General features: G+C 33.5%; 1 protein-coding gene and 1 long non-coding RNA gene across 2 annotated transcripts in view; one reads left to right on the forward strand and one right to left on the reverse strand.

Moving 5' to 3' along the window:
• LOC141386318 (uncharacterized) overlaps positions 1-26,683 on the forward strand; it is a 61,201-nt gene that overhangs the window by 18,810 nt on the left and 15,708 nt on the right. The window lies entirely within an intron of this gene.
• Positions 444-26,601, reverse strand: rgs8 (regulator of G protein signaling 8). Its single transcript, NM_001002531.2, is given in 6 exon segments — positions 444-1,338; positions 4,741-4,907; positions 11,489-11,550; positions 11,630-11,734; positions 12,161-12,229; positions 26,500-26,601. Coding segments are annotated over 4 exon segments (525 nt in total). The 5' UTR covers positions 11,731-11,734; positions 12,161-12,229; positions 26,500-26,601; the 3' UTR covers positions 444-1,143.

Raw genomic sequence — 26,683 nt, forward strand, 5'->3', positions numbered from 1 at the left:
AATATTGACTTCTGATAATACAGTACATTGATGTCCTATGAATAAAAAAAAGATCAGTCTGTGCAAGTAACCGAACATTATTTACAACAATTACACACTTAATTTACTGTATGTGGGTGAATTTAAGACAGTCTAAACCATGTTTTCATTGCACTTGTCCGAGATTATACTATTTGTTTACATGTTATTGATAAAGGTTGAATTGTCCAAGATAAACACAAAAATGCGCTTATGCTCAAGGAAAAAGTAAGCTACATTTCAGATGTCCCAAAGGTGAGTGGTGAACTATCACTTTAAGATGAGTAATGCACTTACTTTCAACCACTGTCACTGATGGCTGAAACTTTGAACATGCTGTACTTGTGTTTACTTGTGGTTGCACATTTTGCTATCAATATTTTTTACACAGAGAACACACAAACCTTGATAAACATTCAAAATGTGCAGCATATTCTGTTTATTCACAGGCATGGGGAAAAAAACACAACACCATGATTAAAGTGACATGCTTTACTTGATCTATATCACTGGAGAACATGTCATTGTAAACCATTAGAACATCAACATGTGAAAAAAATAACTAAATAAATTAATAAACAAACATAAATATTACATTGTCAAATACTTTTTAAGTATATATTTTAGTTGAGAAAACGATCTGTTGTGCGCAAATGTTTGTGATCAACCTGTTTTAGATTTAGATTTTAAGGGAAATAGAGTAATCTAAATATATACGTTGGAGGCTGCATGCAAAACAGCAGGCATGTCTTCAGTTGTCTTATCGGAACAGACTGTAAGTGACATTGAAGATCAGAAAAATAAATTCTTGTACCCTACTCTTACACATAACCCATGTAGATTTACATGCTTGCCAGCATTCAGAAGAAACATTAAGCATTCTATCACAATCAAAAGGGAGAGAATAGAGCCACATTTTACAAACTGGGCAAAAAAGCACAGTACAGGGTCATATTTTACTTTAGATGCAAACTAGCAAAGGAACTAGTTCATTTTTGACCTTTTTTATTTGATTATTCTCATCTAATTATTGTGCAAACACACAGACTATGCTATATATAACAATTAAAGTCTGCTTTATTATCTCAATATCATCTAGCCAGGCGAGCAAACAGACGTTCACCTTTAAACAGACTTCCTCTGACAGTAAATCTGTGTCCTGTTCAGTAAGTCCTGATAGATCTTTGATCTTATAAACCGAGGATACGAGTCCTTCTCCATCAGGCTGTACACTTTAGCTTGCACTTCGTTGAGACTGTGTGGAGTCGGTTCTAGAAGCCTGTTTTTGGTTTCCTCTCTGGTCCTGTGGTCTATGTTGACCTTTAGAGATAAAAAGAGAGAATATTACATTGCATGATTGTCCTTCATGGAATCAAATTATCAGTACTGCATAGTGCTGATAAGTTAATATGCATAGATACAAAGCTATGCTAATGTTGGAAAATCGTAACCATTGAATTCAATAGTATTTATGTCAGTGGCTATATTACAAAAGGTTTGCAACCACTTGAGAGCGAATAAACTGAGTAAATTTTTATTTTTGGGTGAAATGTCCATTTAAGTGGAACAACTTTTTTTTTAGGGTGCTTCTAGGGTACATCTATAGTATGTTTTCTTTGATCTGGATTGAGGTTAAAAATGATACATTAGAGCATTTTTTAGCATTTTGGTTTCCTTAACTTAATTTTAATTATTCAGACTTAAAGAATGGGAAATTATGTTAAGTTAACACGTAAGTTAACAAAGAGCAGAGCAAAAGTCTGCAGGGAGTATTGACCTCCTCGACTCAATGTTTGTCCGCACCCTGCCATAATTGCGGTAAAATGTCAGAAAACTTTTCTTATCAAAGAGTACATATTTCAGCTGATTAAAAAAGTTTGTTTAGTCCAAAAAATCTAAATAGTTTTTGCATTTGCGTTGGTTCATGTTCTCATCTAAACTAACTGATCCAGGGTTCATTTGAAAGCATACGGAGACCACCCTTTCGAGCAAAGTCTTGGTACTCGGCTTGTTTGGTCTGCTTTTGGTGCGCACCAGAGTATGATTCGCACTTTCACATCTGCCCAAATGAATAGCCTCCAAAAGCAAACAAACTCTGATACATTTAAGGTGAACTGAATGAGGCAGGCATAAAAGTTGTTGCAGGCACCCTTAGTTTCTGTAGTACATTTCTATAATGACATTTCTTTCAAATTTTGCATAAAATATTGTCATTTAGAGCATAGCTTTCTGCTTAAAACAACTAAAATGTTTTCAGACATGAATGTTTATTTTCACTCACAGACAACACAATACTAATGATTTAACTTCAAGAAAAACAAAAAACGATGTTTTGGTTGACATTTTTTTGATATACACTACCGGTCAAGTTTGGGGTCAGTTTTTTTGTTTAATGTTTTTATAGCCAAATTTTCTGTTCATTAAGGCTGCATTTAATAAATGAAAAAAAAAAAAGTTAAGTTGTTAAATTATTAAAATTTTTAATAATTAAAATAGTTATAATAGTTATAAATAGTTTTTAATAGTTAAAAATTTAATAACTGCTTTCGTATTGTATGTGTTTTCAAATAAAATTATTACTCCAATCATTATTGCTTTTACTATTACATTAATAACAACAACAACAACAACAACAACAACAACAACAACAACAACAACAACAACAATAATAATAATAATAATAATAATAATAATAATAATAATAATAATAGTTAATATTAGAAAGATTTCTGAAAGATCTTGTGGTCTGAAAATTCATCTTTAAACTCACTGAAATAAATTATAAGCTACATTTCAACAGTTATTTTGTAGTGCAATATCATTTAACAACTGTACAATTTGTACTGTATTTTGATTAAATAAATGCAGCCTTGGATAAGCCCATTTTACAACATTAAGAATCTAACTGACCCCAAACTTTAATTGTGTATGTTAACCTTTAGAGTTACAAAAATGTATACAAATGTCCTGCATGAGTTCAAAAAAGTTGTTCTGCCAATAAGGGAGTAATATAAATAGTGTGTTCACCTCTTCACATCAACCTCTCAACATCTATCACTATTTGCAGTGATCATGTTTTACGCTTACCCACCATCACAAATTGTATTTAGTTTATGCCCTTGTCGAACAGGGACAGCAGCATTATTATATTTGGTATCTGTGTCTAATCTTAATGGAGCCAGACTAGAGCTATTTGTATTTTCTGTGACCCACTGGGTCGGGACGCAAAAGGACAGTGCTGTGCTTCACAAATAATAGGCAGTGAATCACAAAGTATCTTAAGGTCATGCTGAAAAAAAAGATGATCTTCAGGTTTGATGCCAGGGAAGAACTAAACCAAGCGTAGGTGGTGCTAAAGAACAAACTCTGAGGGAGGGAAACACACATATAGCACACATCTGAAACTCGGAAGTGCTTCATATGAGTGATTAGAAACTGCAGTTTTATAACCTTGAAATGACACAGTTTTTTTTTATTTTTAGTTGTAACAGTGTTTTCTGTCAGTGAAGTTTATTAATAGTAGCTACAGTAAAAATGTTAGAGCAGAATTTTTAAATGACCTGTCAAGTGCACCAGGAACTATTTATTATTCAAAAGGTGAGATATTAACATTTTGAAATAGCACTTTTATGTATTTATAAAATTGTGACTCTAACATTTGAATGTCAACTGTTCATCACCTGGATTTAATAAGCAAAAGTTAAGACCCTCCTTGGGTAACTACTAAATAGATTATTATGTTTCAGCTAATACCAAGAGCCCATAACTGATGCAGACAGTAGCTTCTGGTTGGATTTTTTTTCAGTGGTTCAGGGAGCATGAGACATAATTTTTACACTTAGATTGGCCACCACAGAGTCCAGAACTTAACCCTGTTGATAATCTTTGGAATGTGCTAAAGAATTCTTTGCCCAGCAGCCTGATTCTTCCATCATCAATACAAGACCTTAATGGAAATATCATAGCAAAATAATATTGATATATTGATATAGCAATGCCACTGGAAATTTAATGCAATACAACAAAATGTTAGTGTGTGATGTATTGTTTTGGACTGGCAATGTTTATAACCTCTTTTATATAAAAGGCAGCGCATTAAATCAAAATATGTGTGAAATATATTCCACTGTGGTTCAGTGATATCTAACAGATATATGTACATGAAAAAATAAAACAACTTGATTTGATCTGTACATTTAGTTTGATCTGTACAAATGGGCAACCTAGTAGTTTGAAGGATATAGGCAAAATATAAATATTTTAATGATTTGTCTCGTCGGCGCCAATAGCTTAGTGGTTAGTGCGTGGACACATAGCACCAAGGTGCTCACGGTGATCCGAGTTCGATTCCTGGCTCAAGGTCCTTTGCCGCTCCTTCCCCTATCTCTGCTCCCGACACTTTCCTATCTGTAAATTTCCACTGTCCTATATTCAAATAAAGGTAAAAACCCCTAAAAATAATTATAAAAAAAAAAATTGATTTGTCTCGGAAATCAAAATAAACCAATTAAATAATTAAACAGGACAAAGTCTAATGTACTGTACAGTGATGTACAATAAATGAACACAAACGTTTGTGCATTTTAATATACTATTTGCAATTATGTCATTCGCAAACATTGTGCATATTGCTTTAGGTATTTAAACAAATTCATCTCACGTAATATGAGTACTGTATGTTCAGGTATAGTTGCTATGGTTTTATGAAAGGAGTCAACATACCTCTCTGGGTGCATGAACGTCAATAAATTCCTTGTAGATCTTATTGGCCTTGGACATCATCTTAGCAGGGGATTTGATCTTTTTATAGTCCTCACAGGCCAACCAGAACTCAATGTTTTCATCACTGAACTCTGTTTTCAGGAAGGTTCTGAAGGCAGCCAGACCATCTGATAAAGATGAATAAGATTAAGAATAAACCTCTTGTTGCATTTAAAGCCAATGTATCTTTGTCATGCCTTATATCACATATTAAGCTAGAGTGGTTAAAAGAAATGCTTTCCAAGGACATAAAGTTGCATTCATTCATTCATTCATTCATTCATTCATTCATTCATTCATTCATTCATTCATTCACTCATTCATTCATTCATTCAGCAAAATCATGTTGTGCCCATTGTCACATTCGTTATGCAATTAAAAGGTGAGATACACCAAGAGGTACACCAATTCTGACTGTAAGACTAAAAGAAATGAATAAATGCACAATATATTGCAGCCTAAATAAATATATTACTGGTTGTAATAACACAATTTGAATACGGGGTGCAGATTATCAATTAATTAATGCTTATTTTAATGAAATGCAATAATGTTACAACTTCAAACACTTTTATATAGTATAGATTTAGAAATAATACAGTACATTAAAGATCCCAATGAAATTAAAATAAAGTTTTTTTTTTTTTTTTAGATGTTAGTATCATGTTAGTTTTAAGGATATCCATTGTGCTATGAAATAGTGACAAAACCTGTGCTTGGAAGATATAAACCTGTTTTAAACATCCAAAGCTTGCAGTTTGTCACCTCCGCCTAAATAATCAACTTTTTTTGTTCATGTAACACGTACACCTCATATTTTCTTGTCAAATTTTGACCAATCAAATGATCTAGTATCTGTCATGTCCCGTCTCCTTCAAAATGCTTCTCATTTGCTTTTCATGTGATGCGGTTGAGCTCAACCACTCTCACTGACAGAGCTTTGAAAATACTGTAAATGCTATTAAAAGAGGAGGAACTGCTATCCCATTCTTTCTTCATGCTTCAGATGAGATTGCGTCAAATTTAAAAAAATGCACATTTCCAAGCAACTCAGAGGGCCTTTAATGTTTGTATTTTATTAATTACTCTAAATATATCAACATTTTGATTGTGTCAACTTGCTCTGTAGCTCACCTGATACACAAAAAGAGACAGTTGTGGTAAAAGGTGAGATCAGATAAAATGTTCCCTCTTTTCGATTTTTGTAAATTCGGTTTCTGCTGTGTCTGCTATCTCAGAAAAGTGTAAATGAAAACATGCCACTAGTTTGTTATACTGTAGTCTATATGAGTATACATATATGCCACATATGCCACTTTCATGTCCTTTGTTATGTCGGTAGCTCTGTCAACCACCTCTGAGCAAACTATAGGTCATCCCTTCTTGTTTTCTTAAATTTACTTTTGTTAAATCTATCAGAGAGCTTATTGGGATTTTTACATGACAAAAAATTACTAAAATGCTAACTTTCAACGTACAAAAATCTATACTGTCTATACTGTAAAAATAATTCCAACTTCACATGGATTTATAAACAACGAAGTCAGGTAAGTATTCGGGAAGTTAGAATAAATTGCCTAAAGTGAGTAATCTACACTGACATATTTGGTGCCCAAGTGTAGTTAATGATGTAGGGTTATAACAAACTGAATGGTCAGTTTTCCTCATTTAGTACATAGTAGAACCAACATAACAATTGACTAACGAATTTGGATTCATCCAATTTATGATATTTGAATATACAAAATTCAAGTTTTTCCCAGTCAATATTTTTGAGTCTACGCTCTATTAAACATACCACATGTTGATTGTTTTATGAACGCCATATGGCCTTTTGTACTATAAGGCATTTAGTTTTTTAGTCTGCATTCTTTTGTGTGAGGCAGTCTTCTCATGGATACTGTTAAAGTCCATACAAACAGCAGGGAGGCTAACCGAGACAATAGTGTTCTTGGGAAATTCAATGAAAAGACAATCAAGAGACGGTACAGAGGCAAAATGTTCTCCTGGTACACCGGAACAAAATGTTCTCCTTTAGTCTGCCATTGTTGTTTTTCTTTTAAAAGTGATTTTCTGCGGAACATGTCCTCTGCTACACAGGAAATCATTTATTTGTGAAATGTGTGGTTTTTTTTTTTTTTTACTGATCATGCTACCTGAGAGGGAGATTTTACCCAGCACACTCTTGTCATTAATTGACGCAGCCATAACAGGCAGTGAAATACAGAACATTTGTAATTACTATTATTATGTCATCATCATTATATCAGCAGTTTTGTGATTCAGTAGGACAATGTTTTTTTGTGGTTTTAAATGCAGTCAAAACAATTTAACCACATTCTGAAATAAAATGTGTCTAAGGAAAAAAAAAACCTAATAAAAAAAGTATAATTCTGACTATTTTAAAGGCACTGCATTCAAAGTTATTAAAGACAAAATGTCCACATCAAATGCACGAAGAATTACACAAGTAATTTTACATGCAAAGACATTATAATTATTGACCATTGTTAACTTTATCTCATAAATAATATTACAAAAGCTGTTTTTTGGGCAGCACCTTTTAGAAGGTACACTTTTGTATAGGTACACTTTTCATTAAGGTACATTCTATCAGGTCTACATCTGTATCTTAAAAGTACAATCTAGTACTCAAGTACAGATGTGTACCTCCTCATATCTTAAAGGTACAAAAGTGTACCCTTATGGTACCAATGCAGACCATTCATTCATTTCACTTGGCTTAGTACCTGATTTATTAGGAGTCACCACAGTGGAAGAGTACCTGTATACTGTAAACCGCATTGCATCTTTTGTACGTTGTGGTTTAAAAAAGGTTACAGACAAAAGTAATTATCATTAAAGTATTATATTAATACTTGTATTCTAAGGTATTATATTATCATGAACCAATATATTACTTTAAAAAAAAAGTTTTTACTTTGTTTAAACCAATTGATTTACAATACAGTGCTTCTCACAGTACACTATTTAAATGTATCTTTGCCACAAGTAGTGATGTTAATGTTTTTATTATCTTCGTAGTTGTATTTGCTAGAATTTGTATTTTGCTACTATGAAGTGAAAACTCTGCCTACTTTGTTTTGACTCTTGACATCTCAGTTGTTTTGACATTGACAAGTGTGTTAAATGATTGAGGTAAAATTGGATTTATATTCACACATTCATTCAGTTTCAAATTGTGACATGAAGCCTATATTGTTCACCATAGTACTTTGAATATTTGGTCTTACATATCAGGTAAATATGACTTCAAAACAACATTAGCACTATTTTTTTGACTGTGAACAGTGTTGTACTTTGATAGTCAAAGGCTGCTAATATGATTTCCCTATAGAATTAGCAAAGAATACATTTTTTAAGTTATATTATAAAACCAAATTTACCTCAGTTGTTAAATGTACAGTGTCTAAGAGAGTTTAACATGCTGTAAATTAAGAAAGCACATGTGATTACAAAAAAGAGCATGCAGCAAATGCTTTGTGGACCCAAAAACTTGATGGACCCGACTGTTTAGGTGTAATCAGGATGTTAAAATAAACAAACAAAAAAAAAAAACTGCTACAACTTCACCGAGCAATAGTCACAGGACAATAAACAGGGTTTGCCACATTTTTGGGTGTACTTGAAACATTTCCATTGTGTTAAGTGCTATGTACATGAGTCGAAGAAAATGCAGTGCATATTCTTTATTTGTTAGTGTTGTGAGAATTTGCAACACATATGCTGTCAAACCGATGAAGATATTTTCTTAATTCACTATGTTTTATTTATTATTTTTTTGCAATTACATGTGCTTTCTTAAATTGCAGTGTAAGCTCTCTTGACCACTGTATAGATTACTCAAGCTGACACACTTAATGTTTCATTAAAATCTTTTTTCCATCCTGCAACACTAAGATTTTGCACTAAAGAGCAAGGGATTCAACCATTGTGGGACAATTAGGCCATAATTATAGGCATACTGATATTAAGCATTTAGGGTTTTCTTGGCTTTAGCTATAGTAATGGATCTAGAGTGGAAATGGAGGGATTTGCTGTCTGTCATTTTAGAGTACTACTATTGACAGACTTCAGAAGTATTCAGAATGAACAAATGTCCTGTTGACAGGCTATTTGTAGCCCGTCTGGTGTGTCAGTGCTGTGAAATTCAGAAAAATGCACACACACACACACACACACACACACACACACACACACACACACACACACAGTTCTAATAGATACTGAAAGAAGCCTGAGGAAATAAGGCCTGTCATTTTATAAGCCATTGACAAGAGAAGTCACAGCCAAATGCGTGACTCACAGAGAAATGGCGTCCTTCACATTAATATGGAGATCATCTTACATAAGCTGCTGGTGAACCATACTATGGCTGAACAACAGTGCACCTCGGTGGAATAGCTGATAACAAATATTTTCATTGAGTGTATTAGCATTGGACAATAGTATGTGGATGCAGCTTTGATTATGCAAGCTGAGACTGCATATCTCATTGATGCAATGTCAGACACAATTCACTCAATGGTGCGAGTGATGTCACTGTGAGGGGTAGGGTTAGGGATGGAGTTAGGTGAGCGCATTAAAAAGCATTGGATGCAGCTGAGATTGCATTGCATTATTTCATAAAAAAAAAGAACCTTCTATTTGAAGTATATACATTATTACATTACATTTGCCTGAATGTCATGATTTTTAGCTTATGACAGACTGTTCAATGCATTTATAAAATGCATATAATGTATATTGTTTGTTTTGTAGTCAGATTATTTACATTACTGTATGCACATTACACAGTGTTTCAAAGCTGTTTTAGTTTACAGTAACTATTTTTATTGATGCATATTACTCAGAGAGCCACAGCACCAAATACAAAGAATCAGAAGACATCAACTGCTCCAATCAAGGAGCAGAATTTGCTCACATTTTCTTTCCTTCTGAATTAAGCACTACAATAATATGTTCTTGCATTAAGAACAATATTAAAAAAACAAAACAAATCAAAAATATAGTAGTAGTAGTAGTAGTAATAATAATAATAATAATAATAATAATAATAATAATAATAATAATAATAATAATAATAATGATAAAAATTCATTCATTCATTAATTTTCTTTTTGGCTTAGTCCCTTTATTAATCGAGGGTCGCTAGAGCAGAATGAACTGTCAACTTATCCAACCGCTATCTGTGCCATCATGACGCCCCAAACATAATATGTTCTTGCATTAAGAACAATATAAAAAAAAGACAAAAACAAATAAAAATATAGTAATATTAATATTAATAATAATAATATGATAAAATACAATTCTAGATAAAAGAAACACAAATTAGGCCAAAAAGAAAAAGTAAATTAGTGCTGTCAAAATTAGTGCGTGAATGCATGCGATTAATTTGAAATAATTAACGCGTAAAAAAAATTTACGCAATTAACGCAGTTGCAGTTTTTTGCAGTTTTCTTTTTCCAGAGTTTCTTCTAATTTCGGGTGGTTCATTTTTAACTTTCGACTTTTGTTTTAATGGAATTTGATACCGAATGGTGAACGGAAAGAAAAACTTTCGCATTTCGTATCCTCCTTTAAAGTAATCAAAAATCGCTGTTTTTACATGGTAGACTCTTAACAAGAGTATTACCTTAATCATATTATAATCTGAGTATTGGTATCCATGTAAATGAAGTGCCAGATAAAGTCGCGAGCTGTCAAAGTCAGCGCATTCCTCGTCTTTCAGCATGCACCCTCCAATGGTTCATTAAGTTTGACGTGTTTTCCGCTTTAATGTAAGTTTTGTAAAGTGTCTGCTTTGCGTTGTTGTGTCAGAATCCTTGTGAAATATAGCCATAATTCAGAATGCTTAGTTTAAGCAAATTTGATGAACGTGATCATGCGTATTGAATCTGAAGGGAGTCGCTCCGGCTGCGCTGTCCTGCGCATGGTGTGTGCATGTGTGTGTGTCTGTGTGTGCGTGTTTTGGTATGACAACGCATACCTGTATGTGCCATTGATGTACCACTTGATGCTTCTTACGTCCTTGTCGCAGCACCAGTGGCCACAAAATTAGGCACTAAAATGCATGTGCTGATTCAGTAATCCTGCTTGTAATCCTGCCTGTTCTCACTCTCAGCTCACATCATTCAAAGCAAAAGGTCCACATTGTCCCCCGATAATGTCAACAGACTGGACTGTCTTAGCAACGGTCTGAATGTAAAGGAGGACTAAACAAAATTGTTTCTGCTTTATAATTAATGTACTCAACTCAAACAGCAATACAACTTTTCAATGACTCCAATTGTTTGTATTCAATACTTTATTATTATAATTTTCCTTATTTGCAATGCCTATATTTTGGGATTTTTTTGCAGTCCACTTAGAATCTAACTTGGAAATCAATGTTTTCTCTTTATTGGCATTGATTGTTTTGAAATTCAAAATTCACAAACATGCCTGTGTTTTTATTTCTCCAATAAATATGGCTGTCAAGCCAGGATCTTTATGGTTTATTGTGGGTTTGTTGTTTACATGAAGAAATCTTTGTTACAAGTTAACAAAAATTCTAATAAGGAGTTATATTTTGAATTTAAATAGTCTTTGTCTTGTGTTTACATTAATTTTACAGTTGAATAGCCAAAATTGCAAGTTTCAGTCTTTTTATTGTGATTAATCGCGATTATATAATGTGACTTACATTTATTGGACAGGAGAATATCGAAAGAGTCTGCCCATCTGGTCACTTCATCATTGGACAATCTGAAATAGCCAAAGGTACACAATCAAGTATAGTTATAAAACCCAATCCACCGTTATCTTTTTCTTTTTCATTACTCACTTCAGGTATCTTGTGGTTCTCTCCTGAGCTGGAGGCAGGAATTCGGAAAAATCGCTGCATGAGTCTGACTTGTTAGACAGGCACCCTAGTCTAGTTTTCATGGCCCTGAAAAAAAGAAAGCAGAAGAGGTTAGCAGCTGTCGATAACATTAGTATATTCATAAGAGACTCACTGCGGTTTATTTTTAGAACATGCCAAATTACAAAAAATAATAACAGCTCAGGTGTGCATAATAGTCTTTCTGATTAGATTGTAGTGATGCTCACATAAACCTGCATTATACAACACACTATTGCAATGTTCTCTAATTATCAGGAGATGTGAAGCCACCTTATTGTATACATGAATATTGTTTCAAAATGTGCGTGATTGAAATTCAACAGTGCACCTGGCCCTCAAAAAAAGCCCATTGTCATGAATTCTGCTTGTATATTAACATTACAGAGGAATCAATCAGGGCTGAGAGCGAGACACACACACACATACACACACATTAATGGTTACGTAACTACAAGATGACTGGATACTCACTGAACGTCCTTGCAATGCAATCTCTTCCAGTTGACTGTAACTGCAGGAGCAAGTGGCGAGTTGATTTGCCTGTGAAAAGGATAGAGATTTACTCTAGTATATATACTGTACTAGTCCTCTCTGAGTATGTTTTGTTAATCACTAGTCCCATGGTTCATAATTACTAGTGTGCCAGATGCCACCCGTTCGCTTAATGATGTTATAAATCGTTTAAAGAAACACATGAGTCACGTCATTTTCGCTTTTGTGGTTGAACCTGTAGTTCCCGGAATGTTCAGTTCTTCTGAAGGAGAATTGGTCACAAAATAAAAAAAGTAACAATCAATGAAAAGGCCCATGATGCTGACATTCACATTTAGTTCACGTTTAGTTATTTGTAATTGGAGCACTGCATGAAAATGACCATTTCTTCTTTTATTGAAGGACTTTAAAATTGCTTCACAGAAGCAGAAATAGACATGAGTAATTTCTCTCAAACTGAATAAAAAACACAAGGACGCTGTGTTCTCTTTCTGCAGCCTTCAATGGCAATCAGAAATGTCATTTGCTTGGAGGGTTTTTAAATACAACTAGCACAATCTAACTATAACTGACTTTTTTAATTGCTTATATTTAAATAGACGTGAACTAAATAAAATGTCAAACTTTTTTTTCTTCTGAATGTTGCTCACTTATACATACATTAATGATGCATTGAAATTAATATAACTCTAATAATAATAATAATAATAATAACAATAATGAAAAGTTACATAAAAGGCTGAATAATTATATACTGTAAAAACACTAGCAGTATTTTACTAATAAACTAAATAAAACGTTTTAACTAACATTGAAATAAAATCCGAATGACTTAATCAGTCAATCAATCAATATAAATCCAACATTTATAAACTAAACTACAATCTCATTGAAACCAAAATAACACTTTAGGTAGTTATATTCAGTTAGCAAAATTTAATTAAGTAGTTCCTGCCGTTAAATGCAGTTTAATTATCAATTGTTAGCATTTAGTTTATTATTAGTTTACATTTAGCAGACATTTAGTTAATTATTAGTGTTAAACACCAGCATTACACAGCCAAAACCATGCTACATGGAACAACTGCCTGAGCCCTCTGAAGACAGAAACCCAGTCCATGGCCTGTTTTTATGAGTGAGCCTAAACCAACGTAAGCCAGAGACTGCTAGAGCGTCCAGTTTCATGTGACCAGGGCCTTGTTCTGGCTACACAGTGCATTGCTTTGGGAGTTCATGGTTATAATGAAGAACTGGTAGATTGCTTTCTAGTCATCTGGAACAGGGGTTGCCAAACATTTTAGTCTGTGATGCCGAAAATAACGATACCAGTGACTTGCGACCCCCAATATCCTTTGAGGTGGTTATGAATAAAGAAACCTTGCATGCTACGACACACACATATCAATAGGCCCAAGTCTATTCTCCTCTTAATTATTTTTTAATGCATGTGACTGCGGTAAATGTGCCAAAGAGTTTAACCTGGTGGCATAATCTGCTTCATCTGATGCTATTGCTGTGTCTTTAATATAATGTAATCACACCAAGGGTTGCAATCTAATAGAACATTTTTTTTTGAAAAGCTGTAACTATAAACTACTATTTTTATCTTCAAGTTGGTTATGGGTAAAATATGGTAATTCTCATGGTTTATTAAAATGGATTAAATATTTAGAAATCACCAAGGGACCCCCCTTCATTAGCCCTTTTCACACAGTGATACCGGTAAATATCCAGAAAATTTCCGGAACGACTTTACCGGTAAATTCAAAAAAGTGCTGTTCACACAGGCGAGGACGTTACGGAAATTTTCTGGAAAAGAGCATTCACACATCCATTACAAAATACCAGTAAATTCTGACATCATTCACCACAAATGAGCTTTAAACGGCTGCGCTTGTATTTGTAAACATTTGACTAAATTAAAAACTCTGTGGATGATCAATATTGTGAACAACTTTCGCAGGATCACTTTCGCATGTCGAGATGTTCATAACATGTGCGTGTGCAAGCGCTCACAGGCTGTTTCACGGGCACACGCAAAGCTTGAAGGTAAACAAACAACGGCTTATCATAAGCATCTCATCAATGATTATTTACACAGTTAGCATTAAGAAGAACATATAGACGTGATCTGACTAACTTCTAGCAGCTAAATGTGTCTGGAAAAATATTTAAAGGCTTTTATTCTCATAAACCGCGCGGACGTAAATGCGTCTGACTGTTGTGATTGGCTAAAGCAGACGTCTCACGTCAGCAGGTTCTAGACGTGCACGCACTTATTATGGCAATCTTCCTTCTGCATTCACACAGCGCAGCATTCCGGCAAATTGCCGGTAATGTTACAACTTCTCTTTCCGGAAAATAGCCAGAACGAATTTACCGGTATTTTCAAAAAGGACCTGTTCACACATACAACCTTTCCAGAAAATTACTGGTAATTTTCCGGAAAGGTCTGTATGTGTGAAAGGGCCTATTGTCTTGTGAACCCCCACTTCGGGAACCACTGATCTGGAAGACCACATTGGTCTTTCACATCAGTAAGACAAAATCTGAAATGTTGTTTTGGTCATTCTAAAATCCCAAAGTTTGTCATCAATCCCGTTACATTATTATTACCTTCCAGAGCAATCTCAATACCCTAAATGCCACTGTGCATTTATTATGTTATTGTCTTTCGAGGCCCACAACATTAATTTTATACCTGTAAAAAATGGCCTACAGTAGCTTCTCCTACTGTAGTAAATTAAAATTTCCTTTTTGATATTTGGCACATGCTTGGCACTATCAGCTCCACCTTGGCTCCATGCTCTGTCTCCACCATAGTCTGTCTTCTCATTTGGTCTGCTGGGCTCCCTCAAATCCTTGGCCAATCATATTGCTGGCTCTATCTTGGGACTCCAAGCCCCTCCTCTGGTTGTGTCTGGTCCTTCTGGCTCTATCGGGCTCCTCCTGTCCCCTGATTCCACCTTTTTCCTCTGTCGCCCAGGTTTCACCATGATTTTCCAGAGACTTGTCTATGTCTTGGTCACCTGAGTCGTCATCCCCATACTGGCCCTCGGGATCATTAGTGTCACCCTGGCTCTGCCGCTCTCTGTCTTCACCCTGGGATTCACTGCCATCAGCTCTGTCTTTGTTTCCAGTTCTCTGGCTCTGTCTCAGTTAAAGATGTTTTTTATCTTATTTTAAAATTGAGGAGCTGAATTACCACAGTTATTTGATCATGTTTGACTAATACTGAGAATGTTTTTGAGTTCGAATGGAATCTCATTTTAAAAATACATTATGAGCATGTACTCTAATCATAGTCTGTCTTAACCACAATTCTCACAAGATGTGAATATTTTTAGTTCTGCACTAATGATTAAGGCTTATTATTCATTTCCTCGCGCTGGATGAGAAACACGTGCCATGCTATTTATAAATTGCACTGACAAATCTATCCAGGCAGGGAGAAGCCAGTTCACGTTCGGTGCAGCCATGCAGCACAAATGCAGCTACAAGGAGTTTGCTGAATAAAAGAAACCCTGATGGCTCATCCTTATAAAATCCTCATGACTCATCCTTATAAAATCCTCATGAGATGCCCAATGAAATATAAACATGGCTAACATTCTTCTTTTTTATGAGGGCTCAGCAATTTACTATTTGGAGATTGTCTTTAATCAGAGACCAGAAACTCAGATCTCTATATCAATTTCATGGTTGTAGGTCTAGTTTCACATTCATTTGGAAAGCTAATTAAACCCACAAATGGTGAGTTTTGGTTGCCCTGTTCATACTGTAGAAGTACTGCCTGTTTACAATGTTATAATAAAGAAGTGTTTTGAAATATGTGTATATATTCAGCATTTTTGGATTTTATTCTTATTTGCAGGCTGTCTCACAAATGTAATATTCATTCATTCATTCATTTATTCATTAATTTTACTTTAACTAAGTCCCTTTTTTCATCAGGGGTCGCCACGGTGGAATAAACCGCCAACTTATCCAGCAAACGTTTTACAAAGCAGATGCCCTTCCAACTGCAACCCAGCACTGAGAAACATCTATATACCCTCTTTCACACAGACTAGGGCCAATTTAGTTAATTTAATTCACCTGTACTGCATGTCTTTGGACTGTGGGAGAAAACAGGAACACCCGGAGGAAACCTGAACATGTAAACTCCACACAGAAATGCCAACTGACCCAGTCGGGACAGTGCTAACCACCGAGCCAATGTGTCCCCCTCAAATGTAACAATGTAATTTAATCAATTCTTTTTTTTTTATATGTAAGCACAAAGTGACAATTGAAACATGGCAATAAATACAATGGAATAACATTCTAATTACATAAAAGTTAAAAATAACCCTACACAACCCTGTGTGAAAAATGGTGTTCATTAACCTGCACTGCTCTGAACATGACATATATATATATACAGTATTGAACATGTCATGTTTTTACCTGGAAAAATCTTTTTTTAAGGAGCTGTTGACATAAAGTTGAATCAGATTTTAGTTAAAAATCAACCAATACAAACATAAAAATAAAACAAAACAATAATTAGTTATGTGTAATAACAATGGAATGACACAAGGAGAAATTACTGAAACATTGAACAGTATTAAGTACTTTTATATAAAAGACCTTTTTGGTTATGCCTCTCATATGGAGAATGAAGTAAGAATTGTTTTTGAAAATATATATTTTTTTCACAGACTTCAACAGAGAGTAAAAATCTTGAATGGTTCTGTGAGTTTCGTCTACCAAATCTGACCTTTTTTTTTGTATTTTTTGTAATTTTTATTTTGGCATAATTGTCTTGCTGAAATGTTCACCCTGGTTTTATCTTCATCATCCTGGTAAAATGTAAATGTTGGACTGAATCAGCTAATTTACAATGACAAGGGCAGAGGCCTGCTCAAGGACTACTGAGAGATTTCAGGTGCTGTCTGGGTTTACAGTGCCTTTCCACGTCTCCCTTTCTTCACGGTTAATACTTTTTCCCTGTGTCATTTCATTAACTTAATTTGTAAACTAATACGTTTTGTTTTCTTCGCATGGATGAATTTAGTTGGTTGTTACCAACATCCTGTGAAAATTTCAAGTCAACAGCACTTTCAAAGATAAAAATATTTTTTGAATACTTTGAATACTTTGAAAATATTTTTTCTCAGAAAAGTGGTGACATATTCAATACTTATTTCCCCTACTATATTTAGTAATACTTAAATCATTAGAATGAAAAGTGTCCTGTTGATTTGAAAGCTTTCCATTATGTGCAGAGCAGCGCAGATCAGTGAACATGTGAAGGTCTCTGCAGTGTCTCTTTCTGATGGAGCTCAGTGAGACTTTAGGTGTCCCGCTGAGACTTTTCTTCCCACTTTCAATGTGCTTTGCCATCTGATCTTCTACCCTCGCTCTCGCTATTTTTAAATTCCAGGCTTTTTGGTTGTCCATGTTAAAAAAATAATGCCATTGCTTTTACTGATCTTAAATTAGGTTTGCTTTCCCCGTTCCAGAATAAACAAGGTAAATATTTAACTTTTATAGGACATATGTAAAATATTTAACCATCAAAGCTCTCCAGCAATGCTTACATAAAACGTATGTTGACTGATGTATAATACATTGCTTGCGGTGTTCCTTGTTTGTCAAGTCACTTTGGTTAAAAGCATCTACAGAATGCTGAATGAAAAGTAAATGTGGCATAGGATTTTAAAAATGTGCACACTTTAAAAAAACAAAACAAAATAAAAATAAATTAAATAAATACATAAAAATAAAATAAAGTACAACTTATTTTATGTTTTGTATTGAAGGTTCCATAAACGTATTGTAAAAAAAAATTATACCCGGTGAGCTACCGAGTAAGTTTAAAATAAAAGACATATAGCTGTTGCTTCTATTGTTGATTATGCTTTCTTTTATTGTGTCATTTAAATAGTGATTTCATTAATTTTCAAGAAATGCTAAACATTAGTCTTTTAGTCAGCACTTAACGTGACCTTCAATTGCGAACACTCTTCTTTGTGTGTATGTGTGTGTTTAGAATGTCTTTACATATGTGTAGTATATTTTTCGGTATCACTTTATTTTAAAAGTCCCTTTAACGCATTTTGTTGAATTTAGGTTACATTGCATGTACATGCCAAATAATTCTCATTAGAATATAAGTAGACTGTTAGGTTGGGTTTAGGGTTAGGGTTAATATAAATTGTCATGTACTTGCAAAGTTTATTATAGTCAGTTGAATGTCTGTTAAAGGAGCATTATCAGCAGATATTATGCAGACAATCTACTAATACTCAAATGAGGATTAATTGGCATGTAGTTGCAATGAAACTTTGTCAACAAAATGTGCAATAGAGACCATCAAAATAAAGTCTTACTGGACCTATATTATACTATTTACATGTTTTGCTGTTTTAATTAATTGTGCTGTTTTATGTCCTTTATATCAAAAGCATCTAAATGATCAAGTTGAAAAATATAATAATGCAGCAGAATTTTTAAAATGTATTAGTTGTAATATGGTGGTAAAGTTGTTAGAACTGTACAAAATTACATCTAAATTAAATAATAATCTGCCCTTTAATCATAATTTGTGTGAAACAAAATTAAAGTTATGTGTGTCTTGTCTTTTATTTTTTACTTTAATTTTGTCTTCCTGTATTACGCTTGGTTTCCAGCTATGTGCTCCTTTTGTCCATGCTTCATGTCATTATTGGTTTTCCTAGTCATATGTCTAGTAGTTCATTGGTTGTTTCTTGCCACTTGATCCTTAGTATTTGGTATGTACTGTATAGCCCTCATGTTTTCTTTAGTCTCTGTCTAGCTTTGTTTGTGTATGCCTGTTGTTGGTGAGTTTAGTTTCATGGTTTTGGTTTCCATTATTGGCATGTCAAGTCAACTCTAGGTTTGTTGGTCATAGTTTCATTTAATTTCTGCTTGGGTTTGAATGTCACCATGAGTGAACTCATTGTTGCATTTTACAACCTCTAGTTTAGTGCACAGCAAGATTTCGTGAAACAGACAAAGCAAATGCACATATCAAAACCTGCCTCTACTGTGGTCATTTAAAAGTTTTGCTCTGTAGCAGCTCTGACAAAGAATGGCTAAGTCAATTGAGGAATTATAACCCTTAAATGCTATTGATCAAGTAATCAAGTGATTTAAGGGGAGTGGTTACTGTTCCTGACTAGAATCAAAGATTATAGATTGCAGTTGCCATGGGTTTGGATCTTTGATGAAGCAATTATGGTAATCTAGAATGTTTTATATTGCTCTGTTCTTGTATTGTGTGGTGTTGTAACATCCGTCTGACATCTGAATAAACTGAATGAATGTTACTTTGGTCATGAACATTAATAAAAGATTTCTGACTTTTTGTACATATAAAGTTTTACATATACATATAAAGACCAACTGCACTATATGTTGACAATGTCTACTAAGCAATGTGGGATTTATTTCTGACTCGATTTGAATGTTATCACTCGATTTAATGAGCATTATCAGTGGTTATCAGTTGTTAGATATGGGCCAGTAGGGGGCTTCTGCATCTACTGGTTGGCTCAGAAGACTTATATCATCCATCCACGTGGTTAACCAGATATATATAACAAATGAATGAGGCCGAAAGTTAACAAGATAGAGATAGAATTATTTAAATTATTCATTAAATTTCCTATTAATTGTATTTAATAAATGTCTATCCCTATCCCAACCCTAAACCCAACAGTCACAGTAATTTCAAAACAGATCTGGGGCCTCATGCATCAACGCTGCGTACCAACGCTGCGTACGCGCATCAGCTAAACTCTCCCATTCTATATATTTTTTTCTTTTGTTATTAATTGCGGAAGACAAACTTGCAAATAACACAGTTTTTTCCGGTCTACCTTTGAAATCAGCACCTCCAAATCACATTCTGTTCAAAATTTCTCTTTTTGCTTGCTTTTGCCATTGCTTTTTCATTGGGTTTTGCCAAAGTATAGTAATTAGCATATTTATATAGGGGAGGGGGCAGGGAGGGATTTTGCGCTCTTGCACGTGCACTCAGTTTCACGTTCATTCGGATGTACAAAAAGAATACGTGTGGGATTCGGCGTACGCAGTGTTTTATACATCTGATTTTTTTTCTGCATACGCACATTTACAGCTTTGTGCATACGCAATGTTTTAGTATGATTTCAACGCAAGTCTTCGTACATGAGGCCCCAGGAGTCTTCTCTATTAGTATAGCTGATTAACCACAAGCATTATTTATATTATTTATTAAATCACCCATTAATTGTATTTTATTAACGTCTACCCCAACCCTAAACCTAACCGTCAGAATAATGTAAAAACCGATCTGGATATGGAGTCTTCTCTATTAGTATTGCTGATTAATCATGTGGATGGAAGCTAACAGCCTTCTGAACCTACCAGTAGGTGCAGAAGGCCCCTACTGGCCCATGTCTATCAGCTGATAACTGCTGATAACAGCCATTCAATCAAGTGACAGCATTTGAAGCGGGTGCTTAGGTAAATACAGAATCAGCATGTATGCCATGTCTCGAATCGTTTGTGAAATGCCCCATGCTTCAAACATTTTAGAGCAGTGTTTTGAAAGAGCAGTACTTTGAAACATCTGCACTTTGGGATATTGAAAATGGTATCTTGACAATGTGTCAAGATTAGTTTCGCATCAGATTTAGCTAGTTTAGTGCTTATTACAAATAAAAACTCCAGTGACCTTTATGTACAGGTATTTTTGTTTGTTTTGCAAAATTGTTAATGTAATCTCTTTTTTTTTGGAAAGAGCTTATGAAGTTAACCAACTAGCCATCTTAAATTGAATTAAGCAAGTTAATTTAATTGAATTTATTTTATTATTTATCAACATAATATCATCTACCAAAAGTGCATGTTTCTTAGGAGTTTGTAGGAGTGAGTTTAACTCGTGTTTTCAAAAGGTGCTTCTGTTACCCCCGAGACACTACCTTCATTTACACCCTGTTTCACACTCGGCCATGACAGTTGCAGGGTAATGCCAGGCTACAGCCCACCTACGGTTCTTTCTCTTCTATTTTAGTCCCTGTCCTTTCCTCTTTGAGGCCGTCACCTATGTATAGTGATGTCTACTGTCTCCTCAAATCAAATTCAGTCCAACAAAACTCTTGAAGTTAAGGTCACGGTTGCTTTATTTAGACATCCTCAAAGCAATGCAGCCTCTTTCACTTTTGTGGGATAAATTATTTAATATGATTTGATGTTGGCTCTACATTATGCTGAAAAATGAAATGAAGCGCTCCTTATCTGTGTGAGGTCTCATTAAATCTGGGACATTGAGACATCTGTTTGAAAAAGGTTAGTACATAGTGGCTGTTCTGCCAGATGGGCCGTAATTCAGACAAATTGGATAGAACTGCAATTGTGTGAATGTGAGGGGAACTGTAAGCATTAGCACAGTTATATGGGGAACACTTATTCTCAAATGCCACAGTTTTAATGTATTCATATTCTCGTCGCTAACAGGGCCAATTCAAGGACACCAAAATTTAGTTCATAGGAAAGTAAAGGTTGCATTAAACATGGCTTTGTAACATAAAAGGTCCAGAATGAACTTTTTTTGCAGTAATGATGCCACAGAAGAGCCATTTTGGGTTATCTGAAGAACCTTTATTACATGTCCCACTGCACTGCAAAGATCTATTCATTTCCATGACAATTCTCACTTTCAGGGTTTGTGTGAAAGCAATGATTTAGTTGTCCAAATTGGCAACACAAAGATCATTTAAGCATTTAAAAACAAATAAATGAATCTTGGTTGATTCAAGATTAATTCATTTGTTTTTAAATCCTTAAATGATCTTTCTTCACATTTTTATGCTCATGACATCTCATCTTCAAGTCAGCAGATCAGTGGCTCTTAAATTTGCCAAAAAGAAAGCGTAAATTCAGAAGACACTGCTTTGTTGTTGCGGCTCCTAAACTGTGGAATGCTTTACCTCTGTTTATTAAACAGGCCTCTTCATTGTCTTTTTTAAAATCATATCTTCAAAACCAATCTTTTCTCCTTGGCCTTTGTCACCTGTTGATGTATTGCTTATTTGTTTGTTTGTTTTACAGTCTCTTAAGCATTTTTAACAGTATTCTATTAGTTTAAATTGCAATCTTTTGTACAGCACTTTGGTATACTTTGGGTGTTTTTAAGGTGTTTTGATTTTTAAAAAGACTGATTGATTGATTGATTGATTGATTGATTGATTGATTGATTGGAAAAAAAATCATCCTCAAAAATGTTTAAACATTCAATTTCAGTGAACAATGGACATTTTTTCTCTATGGTTGGACACCAAAACCTGTTGCCAATGCAGTACCAGTACCCAGAATATTACTGGTATGTACTTGAATTAAATCAGAGCACAAGTTTTGCTGTCTCATATTGCACCTTGAACTGTCAAGAGACAGAAAAAGGCAATTCAATGACAACAAGCAATAGCATTAATGAAGACCGCAGTAACCATAGACACACTGTAAATAAAATTCTGTTAATTTGCAAGTTCTGTATTTTTGTGATGGTTTTTTGTTTTATTTATACCTTTGATTTGAAAAAAAAAATACTTCTATTGATACCAACTATTTTAATAGTGATGTATTGTCTGAGATGGCATTGTAAATTACAGTACTAAAGCCTGGTAATGAACTGCCGGCACTCTTTCTGTAATGTTACAGACTTAATTTATTTAAGACATGCTATTTCTTATACAATTATATATGTATATATATATATATATATATATATATATATATATATATATATATATATATATATATATATATATATATATATATATATATATATATATATATATATTGTTTTAAACTTTTAAAAGATCAATAAAACCACTTTGTCAACTGGCAGTGCTAAGTTTTCAACATCAAAAGTTGGCAGAGAAGAGTTAAAGGGCCCATAATGAACTTCACAACAATAAATAAATGAAAAACTCTCGTGAATCTCAAATTACAGAAGCTGTTAATTAACAAATATTTTTTTTTCTGACTTCTGTCCTTAAACGAGTGCAATTTATTATTGTTATTATATATATATATATATATATATATATATATATATATATATATATATATATATATATATATATATATATATATATATATATATATATATATATATATATATATATATAATTATTATTATTATTATTATTATTTTTTCAAAATGTAAGAATTGCAGAAATTTGAAGCTGGTTTTTAGCAAGTATACTGGCTACCATAGTGTTAAATATTTGTAGTTGTATGGCTTACATTGGTAGAGTGATTGATTGATACATGAAACTTTTAACATATTGTTCAATTAATATTTTTCCCAATGAAATGATGCTCTTAAACATTTTGCCCATGAAAGTTTACTGTTAAGTGATTAAGTGAATGTGGTATTAACTTACATATTAAGCTCACATTCATGCACATATAAAGAGATGTAATTCATTGCCCCAATAACCTCACATTCACTGTCCTTGAAAAAATAAGTCAGGAAAGTAAATTTAAAAAAAATAATAATATTGGATTCAAAATGGTAAAATTAGAGTACTACAAGCCTACCTGTATTTTAACAAGTGAAAATTGTTGAATTAAAGTTTTTGGAAATCTGCAAACACAAATCAGTATTCAATCAAAAAGATTTTTTTAATATTTATTGTTTATTTATAATACATTTACTACTAATTAAATATGTTTTAATAATTATTAGACCATTTTAATGTACCCAAACTAAAAATGTTAATCTTTCTATATTTTTATAATTATATTAGGAAGAAATAAGCTGTGTGTGTGTGTTAAAAATAGCTGAAGTGCTTTTGCTAAAATAATCCACCCACAATAATAAATTATGAATCACCCATAAAGTACTGAGTCTTTTTCATTTTTAATGTGCATTGTGTGTTCATGAGTCTTCTTATGTTTTATGTGCTTCTTTGCTCAGCTTATCTAAGATGCTGTGTGGTGTTCACTATTTCAAAGTAATTAACACAACAATCATGCAGAATTGCTGTTAAAAATGGTTGCTGTTGCTGATTCTTTGGAGCAGAATGAAACGTATCTCCAGTGCATCTCCAAAAGAGCAGTGGGTGGTGAGTGTGGGTGTTTCAAAGTCTCTCCTCATCTCTGTCACTTCCCCTTGCTGACATTTACAAACCTACAAAGCCCTCACAGTAACTGCTGGAGAGATGGATTATACTGTAGCTGCCCAGCCCCTCCAACAAACATACAGTTTTCATTGTACATGTAAAAGGGAAAAAAAAAGATTTACAATGACATGTACAATGAAAACTGTATGTTTATATAACTGTTAATACAGATGAAGTCAAATTATTAGCCCCCCTTTGAATTAGTTTTTCTTTTTTAAATATTTCCCAAATGATGTTTACCAGAGCAAGGACAGTTGCATAGTATGTCTGATAATATTTTTTTCTGCTGAAGAAAGTCTTATTTGTTTTATTCCAGCTAGTTTTTAACTTTTTAAAACCATTTTAAAGTCAAAGTTTATCCCCTTTAAGCTATACATTTTTGACAGTTTACTAAACAAACCATGCTATACAATAATTTGCGTAATTACCCTAACCTGCCTAGTTAACCTAATTAACCTTGTTAAGCCTTTAAATGTCACTTTAAGCTGTATAGAAGTGTCTTGAATATATATATATATATATATATATATATATATATATATATATATATATATATATATATATATATATATCCTTTCATAAGTCCTGCAATGTATTATGTAGAAGAAATGTAACTTAAATTCAACAGACAGCCCATCAAACTAAAGTGTGACCAAAAGAAAAGTTAAATTGTAAAATACTTATTTAAAAAATATTTATATTTTTTCAAATGAAATTTTTACTCCAGTCATTATTGATTTTATTACTATTACCATTAATAATAACATTAATAATAAGAAGACGAATAATTACAATAATGATTAATATTAGCGTTATTTCTGAAGGATCATTTGACTCAAGACTGGAGTGATGAAGCAACACAATCTCACGGCAATTCATAACATTTTGATTTAGTGGCTAATTCGTATGAGTTCATACGATCTAATTCATACATTTTAGTACGATTTGCTCATCCCCCAATGACGGTTGGGTTTAGGGGTGGGGTTAGGTGCCACGTCTCCTTTTTAAAATCATATAATTTCATACGACTGAACTTGTACGAATTCGTACGAATTAGCCACTAAACTGGCAAAACGTAAAATACTTACATTTCTTGTGAGTTCAGGCTGGATGAAGCTTAAAATTAATCATTAAAATCACTGGAATAAATTATTTAAATCAAATTATAAACTACTTTTGAACAGTTATTTTATAGTGCAATAAACGTTCACAATTTTAAAATTTTTACTGTATTTTTGATAAAAAATGCAGCCTTGGTTGTATTATTATTATTATTATTAATATTATTATTATTAATATTGTTGTTGTTGTTGTTTTATTTATCTATATACAAAATCATAAATGTCCATAATATTTTGACTGAGTTTGCATGAACAAAATGTTTTGCTTTGCTTGCAAACTCCACAAACACACAACCCAACTTTAATCCAAGGCCTTTGTATGTTCATTTGTAGATTCATAGGTTTGCTCTGATTTTATCCTTTTATTATTATTATATATAATGATGAATATATATTTATAGAAGATTTGATATACTCATTTAGGATTACATGTAACTAAGCAATTATGTAATCTACAAATAACTTTTATTTTTAACTCAAATAACATTCTAATGACATAGACCGTGCATTTCTGATATGTTTCTGATGTGGTGTTTTGCAGGTGTTTTTGTGTCTTGTTTGAGAAGAAAAATAAACAGAATATTTAATATCCTGTCTAAAAATTTCACATCTCAGTAAAAAAAAATAAAAATAAATGTAACTGTAGGGTTTTATTTAATAGAATGTTTTTTTACGCAAAGATTTATCCATACCAAGCCCAAAATAAAACAAGCTAGCAATCTTTGAGTGTATATAAATGTTTATTTTTGTCTTAAACACACACACACACACAACACCTGCAAAACACTACCATAAATGCCCAGTTGCCCATCATCTATAAATGTTACAATGTACAATCCCAAAGAGATGATTGATCTCTCTTTGTTGTAGCAACTCCCTTCACAAGAGAAGACATGACAGGAGGACAGATGGTGAGAGCTGTGCACTATGACTGATATCCTAGACACGCAAACAAAGCCAGCGCGAGCATCAACTTATGCAACAATCGATCAGATATATGAATATGGAGGCTTACCTTTATAGCTCACTGCCGTTGCAGATGACAGCTCTTTGATTGAGGCTGGAGAAGCTGCTTTATCCGACCGCTCTGTTCTTGTGTAGAGATATCTACTGTTGCCCACATGTAGCAATCATCACACAGCGTGTTCATCAGTGTGAAAGCGTGAGGAACGGAGAGAGAGAGCGTGCGCGAGAGAGAG

Source organism: Danio rerio, chromosome 6 (assembly GCF_052040795.2).
Source record: "Danio rerio strain M-AB ecotype USA chromosome 6, GRCz13ab, whole genome shotgun sequence".
Lineage (NCBI taxonomy): Eukaryota > Metazoa > Chordata > Actinopteri > Cypriniformes > Danionidae > Danio > Danio rerio.